The 14,996-nt window shown below is 39.7% G+C and overlaps 1 protein-coding gene across 3 annotated transcripts in view; it reads left to right on the forward strand.

The window, feature by feature from the left end:
- The window catches only part of sdk2b (sidekick cell adhesion molecule 2b), a 966,819-nt gene that overhangs the window by 600,915 nt on the left and 350,908 nt on the right, over nt 1-14,996 (forward strand). For all 3 annotated transcript variants that reach the window (XM_080208817.1, XM_080208815.1, XM_080208816.1), the window contains exon 5: nt 1,672-1,805. In XM_080208817.1, the coding sequence (XP_080064943.1) occupies nt 1,672-1,805 (134 nt within the window). The remainder of the gene's footprint in view (nt 1-1,671; nt 1,806-14,996) is intronic.

Here is a 14,996-nt window from a genome sequence, read left to right on the forward strand (position 1 = left end):
ATTCCAGGATTTTGACCCAGCAACTGCGAAGGAATGGTGATATATTTCCATGTCAGGATAGTGAGTGACTTGGAGGGGAACTTGCAGGCGGTGCTGTTTCCATGTATCTGCTACCCTTGTCCTTCTCGATGGAAGTGGTCGTGGGTTTGGAAGATGCTGTCGAAGGATCCTTGATGAATTGCTGCAGTGCATCTTGTAGACAGTACACACTGCTGCTACTGAGCGTCGGTGGTGGAGAGAGTGGATGTTTGTCGATGTGGTGCCAATCAGGCTGACTGCTTTGTCCTGGATGCTGTCAAGCTCCTTGAGTGTTGTTGGAGCTGCACCCATAAGTCTGATATACTTTCCTTGCACTTGATAGAAATTCTGACCCAGGCAGAAAATAAATCATGGTGCAGGTGGTTAGGTGTTTAATGTTTAACCTCCACAATTTTCATGGAATCATGCCAGCTTTTAAAGCACGCATGGATCATGATTCCTCAGAGGTGATATGAACCATATTCTGGACGAGGGAACCTTTTGAAAAAGTTCAGAACTTCATGACCTCCATGCCAACAAGTGTCCATCCACCTACCTCCATGACCCTTCGTAGCCTTCATGCCAAGCTATGGCCCTCCACCCACCTCCCCTTTGATCCCTCGTACTCTCTATACCAAGTTGTGGCACCTCTATACCACATTCACCAATTATATATTTTGTACCAAGCCAATAAACCCTATCATAACAATGGCATGTATGAAAAAGATTTTTAAAAAACCATTCATACATAACTTGAAAAATTTCCTTTCATTACAGCCCTATAAAAATCTCAATAGCGGAGAGTCCTGACATCCATTAAATTGTTGGAGCAGCTTCGTGCAGGGAAAACATTGCTTGATTGACAGTATTTGTTCTCTGATCTATTCTGTCTACTGCACAATGTTTATTTGTAGAACATAAATAGATGTCAAGTCTTTGCAATTTCTTCGACCAATACATTAAATGGTCTAGGTGATAGAGACTTTTGTGGGACTGTGCTGAAGAGTTTTTTTGAGAAAGTCAAAAGTAATACATGAATGACTTCTTTAAAAAACCTTTCCACACATCCTATCATTTCTATAGGGTTCATGCGTGAATGGGAAAGAAAATGGCATAGATTCACATGGAGGTTATAAGGGACCATGGGGGGTAGGTAGAGGGATATAATTTATCATGGAGGATATGACGGAGTTTAGGGGCATGAGGTGGAATGATTTAGCATGGCTGCAGAATGGGGAGTGTTGAGGTAGAGAAGGGGACTAGAGGATTGTTCTTTGTTATACTGTCATTATTACAACTGGGGCAAAGTCCTAGAGCACTGAGGCGGGACTCTTGAACTGCCCATTTAGCAGCCCATTAACTGCCTCTGACCTCTTTCCAAGAACGGCAGGCCCATCGGTAGTTAGCACCTGCTGCAGTTAACACTTGCCCCTTGAGAATGAAAATCCCATCCTTGCTCTTTCTTCAAGAATGTTGAGGCAAGCTGGGAAACCTCATCCTGGCTTCAGGATGAAAATCCAGCTCAATGTCTCTGTGATTCCAGACCATTATGTGCAGGAAGAAAACAACTAACAGTCTCAAAAGACAAAATGAGAATATTTTAATTTTTGCAAGTCTGCCCATTTTAAATTTATCCCCCATTTGTCCCAACAGAGCTATTACTATGGAAAACACGCTCGTCATCCTATCGACAGTGGCCCCTGACACTGGGAGATACTACGTCCAGGCGGTAAATGACAAAAATGGAGAAAACAAGACCAGCCAGCCCATTACCTTGACGGTGGAAAGTAAGTGACATTGAAGCTGAAACTAATTTGTGAATAGCTAAAATCCATCAGTAAGTGTAATGATGAATGAAACCAGCACAACAGCCACACTAAACAAATGCTAAAGTCACAGTATGTTACGCACAAGCTCGTGTCAAGCATGTGTCAAGAATCCTGCAATAAAATATCACCTCAGGCCAAACCTAATCAATATGCCATATGATGAATGAAATCTTAAAATGAAAAAGTCAATGCCAAGTGACACCTAATATAAGGATTCATGACTGAACCTAAAGTCAGAAATGAATCCATTATCAATAGGTGATATTCCTCATTAATCAACGTTGCATTAATATCTCTGTAATTGATTTACACTTGCAAGATAGTAATTCTTTGATGAGGAACTAAAAAATATCTCCCATTTTCCAAATGATGCATAAATATTGACTGACAGTGGGATTTTTAGAGATGGTATTTTATAACATAATTATCAAAATCACCTTCATGATCTCTTAATTTTTTGCATAAATTGCATTTGCATGAACATAATCATCTTATTGTTAATGTCATACTGTCTGTACCAGGAGATTAATAATTCACCTGAGATTTCTGTTATCCACAAGTAATTTAAATAGTACCTATCCTTTTGCTTCAAACATACGTTTCCATGCAGGCTCCTATTCAACACAATCCTCTTAATAATCATTGCTATTCATGGTGTTTTACTATAAATCAATAAGTGGTGCAATGAAGCATTTCAGAACCCTGAGTTCTGTTCATTAAAGTAGCCAGCTCCCCACTGATAAGTTACAGGCATGGAACAGGAAGTTTAGCAGCAGGCTAGCAATTATGGATAATGAAAAATCAGTTCACCCTAAGCCAAGAACTTCACTCTATAGGTAGGATGTGAAACAACTATTGACAGAAAGGATTGAGCAAATAGTCCCAAAAGAATTACTGCACATGCTGGGATCTAAAACAAAAACAGAAAATGCTGGAAAATCTCAGCAGGCCTGACAGCATCTGTGGAGATAGAATAGAGCCAACATTTGACAAAGGATAATCCTGACTTGAAATGTTGGCTCTATTCTCTCTCCACGGTGGCAGCTGAGACCTACTGAGATTTTCCAGCATTCTCTGTTTCTGACTCCCAAAGGAATCTATGCACCATTTTGATTTACATTTGCTGACAAAATTAATTTTTTGTGAGCTATCTCAGATTTCTTTTGATGGACAGGATTATAATGTACTTTTTTGCCTATTTCAAGTTTTCTTTTTCCCTCATGAACCAATTGCACAGACTTTTTTGATTGTTTAAATCGTAAATGAAACGGGAGTAAAATAGACTGAATAAGAGAAAGGAGTTTTGAAGATTTAACTTCCATTGTGATTTTGTTTTGATCTTATAGTGTCTATTCAGTAGATTTGTATCCCAGGTTTACTTTGCAGAATAATAAACATGCCCCTTCTGAGAGACCCAGGGCAGAATTTTACTGACACATCTGCCCGAGCTTCGTATGATCCCATCCAAGGCCAATGGAAAATGCCATTCTCCATGCCTTGCCCGCTGCCAAAATCAGCACTAGTGTAGAATGTGTTAGAGTAAATAGAATGGTTGAAAATTGGCATGACAAATTAAGTCTGAGTAGACAGCATTCAATGTTTTTTTATTCAAACATGGGACATTGGCATTGCTGGCTGGCCAGCATTTATTGCCCATCCCTAGTTGCCCTTGAGAAAGCGGTGGTGAGCTGCCTTTTTGAATGCTGCAGTCCACATGCTGTGGTTTGATCCACAATGCCGTTTCAGTCAAAATCCTGGAATTCCCTTTCTACGACTGCGAAGCAACGGAGATATATTTCCGAGTCAGGATAGTGAATGGCTCGGAGGAAAACTTTCAGGTGATGCTGTTCCCATGTATCTGCTGCTGTTGTCCTTCCAGATGGAAGTGGCCACGAGTTTGGAAGATGCTGCTTATGATTTACTTTCTTCCATCATTGTTTTTGTGTTATATAATTTATTTTTACTTGAATTGGATTGCAATGTGCTTAGTTTTTTTTATATACTACTTTTCATTGTAATAGTGAAAATTTCTTATATGGGCAGGAAACTTAAGAGCAATGTAATGAAGTAAGGATGTAAAAGCTTTCATTTTATCCTCTTTTCCACACACTGGAAAAGACATGTGTAAAATACTTTCATCTACAATTGTCATTGCTAATACCCAGTTTAAACTAGAAGCAAGACATGCTGGTTAGGTGTACCCGAACAGGCGGTAGAGTGCAGCAACTAGGGGATTTTCTCAGTAAGAAAAGATATGAAGCTATTGTTGTACCAAAATAAACATATCGGCTCTTTTTTAATTAATCATTAGTGAAGGATGCCACTATGCTCTAGAAAATAATAAGGTGTGGAGAGAATATATATTCTTTTCGCGTTGCATGGATTTTGTTTTTCTTGTCAACTGATTTCAACAAAACTGGCTTTAGAATCAATGGTGTGTATTTCAAATGAAATCCTTTGGAAATGTAAGAATAGTGATCTAGGTAGCAATCAATACAAATATTTTATTAATGTAATGGTGTGGCTATAATGTTGAATTTCAAATTGATTGCATATATGCAGCATTACTTTAGCTCTTTAACCAACTAGGTTGACTGCAGTTCAGTAGCTGTGACATTTACTTTAGCCCTTGGCTTACTAATCTCAAAGCACAAAATGAGGTGAAGAATTCCTGCCTGTTCCTTGTACTCTTCACTAAGTTATGAATTTTAAAGAGCTCTGAGCTGCTCTCCAGATTTAAAATGATCCTGTCAGCTTCCTGCAGAATTTAATTTGCAGTAAATCTTCACAGACTGACATAACAGTTTAGTATTTAAGGGCTGTTCAGACAAATCTGCGACAGTCAAAGTTCATCCCATCTAAAGATATCATTTGTTCTTTGTTGTTAAGTATTTAATAATTGTGATGCACAGGAGAATCATCCATTAATGTTGTTCTAATCTGAGAGAGTTTTATAAAGACCTGACCAAGCGTATCTGGAAAACCAGTACAAAGTTGACAGAGCCCCAAAAACGCTAACTCTCAACCAAGAACCAGCGTTGATTTCTTTCTCTCTCTTCTGTCTAAAGCCAGCTTAAGCATTTATTCCTTCCTTGCACCACCAGTGCTGGATTTTCTCTTTTCTTTTATGTGCCTATCAGCATGCTACTACATTCACCAGCACCATCATTCCAAATAGTGCTGTTGGTCTACCCTTGCTTGACAAATGTTGCTGCTGGCTTTTATTTCCCTCCTCTACTGGTCTATGTAAAAAGTCGCACAACACCAGGTTAAAGTCCAACAGGTTTATTTGGTATCACGAGCTTTCGGAGCACCGCTCCTTCTTCAGATGAGTCCTTCATCACCTGATGAAGGAACAGTGTTCTGAAAGGTCGTGATTCCAAATAAACCTGTTGGACTTTAATTTGGTGTGGTGAGATTTCTTACTATGCCCACCCCAGTCCAACACCGGCATCTCACATCATGTTTACTAGTCTCTTGTTTCTTTTCTCTGCTTCGGGCTTCACTCTCTCATTCTCAGTGATACAGTTTAGATGGCATCTCTGGCTCAGTGGTAGCAATCTTGCCTCTGAGTCAAAAGGTTTGATTCCTGCCCGAGGGTCTTAAGCACAGAGTTGAGCACTGCACTGAAGTGTCAGCCTCAAGAGTGCTGCATTGTCTGAGGTTCCATTTCTTCAGAAGAGAAATTAAACTGAGAAATTAAGCGAGTGTAAAAGAGCCCCTAGTTCTTTTCCAAGAAGCGCAGTTAGTGAACAGTAGTTCATCACCTACATCACTTGTAAGGGTTATTTTTGCATAATCTGCTAGAAAAGGAAAGGAAGAAAAAAGCTGAAATTATCAGCCATAACCCTGCATCTTCATGCCACCATTCAATAACTTTCTCCGACGTACCTCTTGTATGTCACTTCAGAATCCTTCACACAGCACTTCTAAACGTTAACAAATAATAATAAATTATTCATAATAAATATGAAGTCAAGTTTTCATTGATTTAAGGCTGGACTGGAATCTTAATTTTCAGTTGATAAACAGTTTTGGCTTTATTGAAGAGTCATGGCATCAAATGACCACTAAGCTGAATTATTATCTTGTACATTTATTGGTAAATATCTGTTATCCCCAATTCCCGTAATGAAAAACCTTAACCTTGGTTAGGTTTTTGGGAAAGTCATTAAGCCGAGGGAAGAGAGTGGAAGCCAGAGAGTGGTCTACCCTTAGAGCACACCTTCACCAACATATAGAGGTAAACTGACAGATGTTTGAGAATAGAAGTCTTCGGCAGGGAATATTGTGTGGCATAATGAAATCTAATGAGGTGGGAGAAAATAATTTACAAATCACAGGAAATGGAAGAAAGTACAGCTTGCTTATTATACTTAGTTTATCAAATAAATTCACCTTGGGCTCAAAGGATAACAAGTAAGTGATTTTCATAAGAACAACACATATAATATTCAACTTCTTTCATCAACAACTCATTCCCTTTTGAGAATCTTTCTGCATGTGTACATCCTTAGTTTTCTTTCTAGTTTGGCTGCAATATTAAATGTACTGTGCAATGCATATAAAATCTGACAATGTGAAATTGTTACAATGAAAGTCCGCTTTGAATATGATTATACTGGAAAAGCTGACACCTCACTGGATGGCAGACTTCAAAATGTTATACCTCTGGTTGCAAAATATATAAAAGGAAGGTGTGGGAGGGGAATATGTATAAGAAATTAAATAGGGAGCAAAAATTCTACATTTTTTTCTTTTTGATTGAGCCATGATCAAACATGTTACAGATAAATGAAGTGTTGACTCCCACGTTAAACAAGTTCAGCTTCTTCAATTTGACACAGTTAACCTTTTGGTTTCTGTGTGATGATTTTGGCACCTTCTTTCCAGAAAGCAATTATATGTCTATTCCTCTCTCCCGCTGTCTGCTGGCACCTGATTCAGTTCACACACACTCACATGAAGTAGAAACTTGAGACTCATTAGCCTGGGTGCTCTTCTCAATCTTTTCTCATTAATGGCCTAACAAAATAGAGACTGGAAGGCCCGGTGTCAGAAAGCAAAGGAGAGACACCACTATTCTTGTGGCAGCTGGCAAAGGACGGAAAGCAGCCTGAGGGAACCAAGTTGACTAATGTGAGCTGCCGGCACTCAATAACGTGGGACAGCAAGTCTCTTTCCCCTGGGGCAGACAAAGCTGGGGAAATTAATTTTTTGATTGATTTAAAGGAGTTCTCCATTCAATGTATGTCTTAACCGGTTTGAAAATTTTAATCCAGCTACATCTAACGGACAGGAATCGCATGGGGATAACAGAGAATATTAAGTTAAAGAACTGAATCCTTTAAAATCCAGAATATGGAAATTGGCTCTAATCTTTTCAAAGGAAAATTGAATAAATGTTGAGCATTTTATCATAATATACAGACAGCTATTAATTATCTAAGTTATTATGAAGATGTATGCGATCCCATCAGTTTACACCCATGATATACCACTCAAAGTACATCAGAAAAGCAAAATACTGTAAATGCTGGAAATTGATCATTCAAACAGAAGGTTTTTTTTTAATTAATTCAAGGGAATCTGAACTTTACTGGCTGTGCTAGCATTTATTCTCCATCTCAAACTGCCTTTAAGAAGGTGGCAATGAGTTCCCTTCTTGAACCATTACTGTCCTGGCTTGGGGACAGTGAAGGAATGGTGTGATATATTTCCAAGTCAGGATGATGAGTGGCTTGGAAGGGAACCTCCCAGGTTGTGGTGTTCCCATGTATCTGCTGCCTTTGTCTTTTTAGATGGAAATGGTTGTGGGTTTGGAAGGTGCTGTCCAGGGAATCTTGGTGAATTCCTGCATCTTGGTACACACTGCTGCCACTGTGTGTCAGCGATGGAGGCAGCGAATGTTTGCAAATGGGATGCCAACCAAATGGGCGGCTTTGCCTTTGATGATGTCAAGCTTCTTGAGTGTTATTGGAGTTGTACTCATCCAGGCAACTGGAGAGTATTCCATCACACTTCTGCCCTTGTAGATTGTGACTCTGGGCAGTCAGGAGGTGAGTTCCTCGTCACAGGATTCCCACCCTCTGACCTGCTCGTGTAGCCACAGTATTTATAAAGCTATTTATATAGCTATATTTATATAAATATATTTATATTTATGTCAATGGTAATCCCTAAAATATTGGTAGTAGGGGTATTAGGCAATAGTAATGCCTTTTGAATGTCAAGAGGAAAATGTTACATTGTTTCTTGTTAGAGGTGGCCCCTGCCTGGCAATGTTAACAACACACAGTGCAATACAAAGTTCAGAACTTTCCACACACCTGATGAAGGGACAGCGTTTCCGAAAGTTTGTGGTTTTACTATCAAATAAACTGGTTGGACTTTAACCTGGTGTTGTGAGACTTCTTACTGTGTTTACCCCAGTCCAATGCCGGCATCTCTACATCAATGTTAACAATACTCAGCAAGTATGTCTGCACAACAGAGTTAGCAGGTGGGGATCTTACGGCCTCACTCGACCCAAGACCAGAAAATCCCAACCAATGGCATCGGGCCTTGCCACTGTCTGCCCCTCACCTGCTCTGATTCCCATGACAGGCGGGGCAGTACAATTCTGGCGAGCATTTCAGGTCAATAACACTTCATCAGAACAGTTCCACGAAAGGATGGAACGGACAGTAATTAAATAACTAGTCCCTTCATTTACCCCAGCAGGCAGTTACAGAACAGAACAGATAATGGCCAGGGAAGATTTCTTAACCAAACAGTGCAGAGAGATGAAGAAGGCAGAAAGTTCCTTTATTTTTCTCTAAATTCAGCATCATTTTGGATTGTTACTCACCAGCAATGGCAATAAAATTTTGTAAATGCCTAAATTAGAAATCATCATTCCATGTTTAAGCCTGGAGTTCCTGCTCTCTTGGGCTTTTTTATCTGCGTAGTTTGCCCAGTATTGTGGACAAAATGTGTGGAACGCAATGGAGCTTAGCTTTCAGTAATCTCTTATTTTAAAATCATCATGTGAGAAGCTCACACATTAGCTATGCACCACCATGAATTAATCATCATTGGGAGCTTCTACTAATTGCACTTACTTCGAGGCTTTTGAGCAGGCTTCCAATAATAAGCTGGATCTTTTGAGTGTAAGGTTAATAGTGATACTTTGAAAGATTGTAATTTTTTAAAATTTACCGAGGACCTTCCTACAATACCCCAATCTAACTAGGAAGCAGCTAAATTGCATTTTAAAAAAATTCCAGTTCATATAAAGTTGTGTGGTTAAAATACCTGGTAGTACTCGAGTATATGTTCTTGGTAAGTTATTTTGCTCTAAACAGCTTACTCGTTCAGACATAGCTGGATAAGTTACTCCATGGAGCTGAGCTTAATCAGAAACAATTTGGAACATAATAAAATTTTACCGAAGTAATTTTTCAGGTATGTGCTTAACCTGATTTTATGGTGTGTGGTGCAGAGTTTTATGAGAAAAAAGTAATGAAATAAAAATTCTGTCAGGATAAAAATAACCAAACGTTTATGTTTGTGCTGTTGTCCCTGTTTGGTGCGCAGTCAGCAGAATTTCACATCTTTACAGTTATATAATGAGAATACAGATAAAACTTTGATGTGCCAAGTGAAGTTTTTTTAACCAAAATTATAAGATAATTGCAACATCGTAACATGTCCCAAAGCACTTCACAGGAGTATTATCGATTAAAATCAGGGTGGCACTTTGGTCAGCATTGCTGCCTCAGAGCACCAGGGACCCGGGTTCAATTCCCAGTTGGGTGGCTGTGCAGAGCCTGCACATTCTCCCTGTGTCTGTGTGGGTTTCCTCCGGGCGCTCCGGTTTCCTCCCACAGTCCAAAGATATGCAGGTTAAATTGATTCGCTATGCTCGTTTGCCCCTTAATGTCAGAGGGACTAGTTAGGGTAAAGGTGTGGTTGTGGGAATAAGGCCTGGGTGGGATTGTTGTTGGTGCTAGCTCAATGAGCTGAATGGCCTCCTTCTGTACTGTATGCATTCTATTCTGTGAGAAAATTTTAACGGTGGCACACTGCCTCACAGCGCCAGGGACCCGGGTACAATTCCGGTCTCAGGTGAGCGTGCGGAGTTTGCAAATTCTCCCTGTGGGTATTCTCTGGCTGCTCCAGTTTCCTCCCACACTCTAAAGATGTGCAGGTTAGGTTGATTAGTCATGCTAAATTGCCCCTTAATATTAGTGGGATTAGCAGGGTAATATGCAGGATTATGGAGATAGGGCCTGGGCGGGGTTGTTGTCTCAATGGGCCAAATGGCCTCCTTCTGCATTGTAGGAATTCTATGATTTTATGAGAAACTCTGGCAATGTTGCAGAGGTTTAAGTGATGGCATGGATATGTGGTTGGGAACTCATCAAATATGCATTAATATTACAAATGTCAGGTTCAGCATAAGACGTGATATGGAGATGCCAGCATTGGACTGGGGTAAACACAGTAAGAAGTCTCACAACACCAGGTTAAACCAACAGGTTTATTTGATAGTAAACGCACAAGCTTTCAGGGTTTGCCCCTTCATCAGGTGAGTGGACAGTTCTGGTCGCAGACAGAGCATATAAAGGCACACACAGTTTACAGAATACTGATTAGAATGCGAGTCTTTACAGCTAATCAATTCTTATATGCGCAGAGTGTGAGTGGAGACAGTGTAAGACAGTGCATATTTGTACCACACTTTACTACTCTTAATATTTTTGAGACTTCTCTCCAAGTCTCTATTTCTTATTCTCATAGTTAAATCAAACCCATTTGCCTCTTCAATTTTAGTTTGTTTCTGTAGTTTTCAGAAGAGACTTAAAATATAGAGCCTACTTCAAATGAAGCACAGAAGGTCACAATGAAATGTAGTGGTTGCATTTAAAACATTATTAAATGTTTTGACAGATTGAATAGAGAAAGTTGACAAAGCACAGATTGTAGTAGACTAAGGAGATGCTGGTGTAGTAAGCAAGAAGCCTGTAGACTCAAGGACATGGTTTCAAATCCCACCATGCCAGCTGGTGGAATTTAAATAATAAAATCTGAAATTGAAACTTAGTCCCTGTAATGGTAACCATGAAATTATTGATTGTAGTGAAAACTGGTCTGGTTTACTAACATCCTTTGGGGGAATAAATTTGCCATCCTCATCTGATCTGGACTACATGGGACTCTCGATCCACAGTAATGTGATTGACTTAAATGCCCTCCTAACTGTGTAGCAAGCCATTTAGTTCAGGGGCCACAAACAAATGCCTGTGAGATCTACATCCCATAAAAGAACAAATTTTTAAAAAGACATCATTGGGAAATTGAAGGGAAAATTGGATCAATGTTCTGCCATGGACATGAGGGGAAGGCAGATTGAATTATTATTACTGTTCCTCTTGCCCACTCATGCCAGCGATAGTTGCTAATTTCTAATCCAATTTATTTTCTTTAGTATTCTTTTCTGTGTTGAAATGTGTGTGTTTCCCAAACCCCAATTTATGAGATCCAATATTAAAAATAACCCCATGGCAAATTCTTTAAGGTGAAACAGAAGTAGGATTTACGAACACATTCAATACCTGAGGAGCAGGTCGTGACACACATTCGTACTCAAGAGAATACAAGGCAGAAAGGTAGATAAAGAAAGGGAAAGAAGTTACTAATTGCGAATTACTTAAAAAAACCCCAAAAGGGTATTGGCATTAATTCTCGAGGGTACTGTTCAATAACTCAACATCTAATAAAGGTCCTTTCAGGTGGCTTTGTCAGGCAAAATTCCTGGTCTTTGTCTGAGGAACCTGGAGTTTGGTAACTGAAGATGCAGCAAAGTACTCTTGGTTCTGGGAATTAGTTCACTCCGTAGCCGAAACACAGCATTCTTTCTGGAGATCCAACTTTAAGCGAAATGGGGGTCAGGTGCAGGCTGCTAGCCTGGAGTCCGCTTTTCTCTTCTGGGATTAAACCGCAACTGAAGACAGAATTCAAAAGCTGTATAATTAAAATAATTCAAACAACTCAAGTCTCAGTCATGTGACAAGGTAGTTTCAGGCCAAGCCATTCAGCTAATGATGTACCTTAAGGACCCTTGTCAAAACCCATTGTATTTTGAGCATGTTATGTTGTGGCATTCCAGGCATCATCAAGAGATTTCAGCCATTGTTCAGAATAAAAGATATTTATTGAATAAGACAAACTTAGTACAAGGATAGGCAGCTGTATGCTGCCTTGGAGCAGCAGCTCCGCTCCTAACATGGTTCGCCATAATTTTGCCCAAGAGAGGACTCCGCGCTTTGGGGGTGATCACTTATTGTCAGTTCTCTATTGGTTCCTCAAGTCAGGTGACTCTCTTCTGCTGTGCTGTCTTAATATGATAAACATAGTGCGGTTACTGTGGAACCCTGAGCACATGTTGGAGATGAAAAGTTACAAATAGCTCTGCCAGATGTGATTGAGGCAGATATCTCATCCACAAGTCCTTGTGGTTGTCATAGCTGGAATGTTCATACAACACAAAGGGTGTGTTGCATTCCAGGAAGCTTATGTCCTTTGGAACGGCCTAGAATCCTCCAGAACTATCAGCATGTGACCAGCTGCAGGTATTTTATCTGCCCAGCCATTGCTTTTTTAAAAAATCACAAGGTAAACAAGAGAATATGCGAGATAATCAATTTTTAAAGATTTATTTTTATCTTCATGCCCTCTCGGCATAACAGTTTGAAGCAGAGAAGGATACATGACTGTAGGGAGAGAGCAAAACAATTTTGAATTGCTCTAGCAAACAACCGGCAAAATATACCACATACCTGTTTCTGTGCTTCAAATATCTGTGGATCCATGCTTGACATAAGGCTCAGAATGCCAGGAAAGGTCAGGTGACTGCAGGTTTTCACAACTCTTCAAACAACAACTTGCACAAGGGAAAACAAAGGATATTGAGCCAAAAGAGATTAAGAGATGGTGGGGGAAAGCTTTGTCAAAGAGCTGGGTTTAAAGAAAGCCCTAAAGGGGGAGGTTTCAGAAGGCATGCCAGACAGTGGGCACTTAATGACTGAAGGTAAGAGAGAGTAAGCTGGGTGGCACAGTGATTAACATTGTTGCCTCAGAGCACCAGGGTCGCAGGTTCGATGCTGGCCTCAGGTCATTGTCTGTGTGGAGTTTGCACATTCTCCCCATGTCTGTGTGGGATTCCTCCAGACGTTCCGGTTTCCTCCCACACTCCAAAGATGTGCGGATTAGGTTGATTAGCCATGATAAATTGCCCCAAGGTGTCGGGGGACTAGGAGTGTAAAAATGTGGGGTTATGGGGATAGGACCTGAGTAGGATTGTAGTTGGTGTAGGCCCAATCACCAAATGGCCTTATTCTGCACTGTAGATTCTATGCTCGGAGGTCATAGGAACAGCAAGTTCACTTGGTAGATGGTTAAGGAAATGGAAGTAGGGGTCTCTATGATGGATAAAATATGAGTCAAAAGTTAAATCGAGGTCAAGTAGAGTGCCAATGATGCAAACAGTGTGGAAGGCTTGTAATTTTTTTAACTTTCAAGGAATTGAGTCAAGAATGATATCCAGCATTTCGAAGGATCTCATTATCTCCTAGAACTTAACTTCTCTGCTGAATAGTATCGACTCAATAACATCTCTTAGTGGCTGTTATGTGAGTGGAAACTTTACATGCAACCAACACTTCAAGTAACTAACTTGTCACGGTTTTCTTTCCCTCTCTGCACCACCACCCCCCACCCCCCCCCCCGACACCCCCAACCCCCGACACCCTACCACTGCTACTCGGGATTCTGGTGGATTGCATAGCTCCCACAGATACATAGAGCTTCCTGAATTCATAGACAATATTTGTGCATTGTCTCAGCTCATTGCCCGCACTCAAAGAAAAATAAATCTTGTAGTCAGGTACCTAATAGTTTCATTTTAAATTTGTAATATACTACCTTTTCCAAAATTTCATAGCAGACATTATATTGGTAAATATCAGACAGAGTTCTGCCTTGGACTTCAATATTGACCTACTCTTATTCATTTTGAGAATTCTAATAGCCTTTGACACATCCTTTCACTCTTGATAGGGTGAGTGTCACAAACACTATTGTATGTGCCAACTTACTCGAGCTGTTATTTAGCACATAACTGCCATTCTTTTTCATGGCATCCTATCATACTTTGTCATTATAATAGAAGGTTTTATGTTCAGGACATGACTCACTGAGAGTAGAATTCAGCACATCAATGGCTGCTTGGCTGCAAGATGTCTGGAAAATATTATTAGCTGCTACACAAAAGCATTTGTCCTTCATTGATAACAATTCTCTGTCCTCTACTACTAAAAGCTCATGTATTGACTGCCAATTGATGGTGAGACTCAATATTCCTAATCCTACACATTGTTTGTCTTCTTTCACCTACAAATCCTTTATTAAACTTTAATTTAATTTGTGTCCAGAATTCATAAATAACTGATGAGGTAACTGTCAAATTATACATAATAAATCCTTAAATACACTTTTATTAAATGCTTGTCAACTTATACTCAAGCTATTGAAAGCATAAGTGAATTAGAGGAAGTTTTAAGGACAGGCAATATTCACACTGTTAAATTTCAAATCCAGTTAAATTTCAAACTCACTTTAGTTTTCAGCGGATTACAACCTTAGTGTTATATTAAAAATGGTTAAAGATCAAATTCCAATAGATGTGCTGAAGTTTAAATGTAAGAATCTTTGCAGGTCAGAGCTTTTACCCGCTGGTTAGTAATTCCCAGGTTAAAGCTGTTGAAGAACATTCCTTCGTTTTATATTGTGAGTAAGGTACAGCTACAGTGCTGAACAACACCAATTGATATTTATAAAGTGCATCTAATATAATAAAACATCCCAAGGCAGGAGCATTTATAGAACAAAGTATGACACTGAGCCATACAAATATTAGGTCACATGATAAATCCTAATACTTGGTCAAGGATGTATAAAGGAGTGCCTCAAAGAAGGAAAGTGAGGTGGAGAAGTGTAGGAAAGGAATTACTGATCCTCATGCCAAGGCAAGGGCACCAATCATGGAGTAATAATTGGGGATACATAAGAGACCAGAATTCGAGAAGCTCAGACACCTTGGACTTG

The sequence above is a fragment of the Carcharhinus amblyrhynchos genome, chromosome 21, assembly GCF_965287045.1.
Source record: "Carcharhinus amblyrhynchos chromosome 21, sCarAmb.v2.hapA, whole genome shotgun sequence".
Classification (NCBI taxonomy): Eukaryota; Metazoa; Chordata; class Chondrichthyes; order Carcharhiniformes; family Carcharhinidae; genus Carcharhinus; species Carcharhinus amblyrhynchos.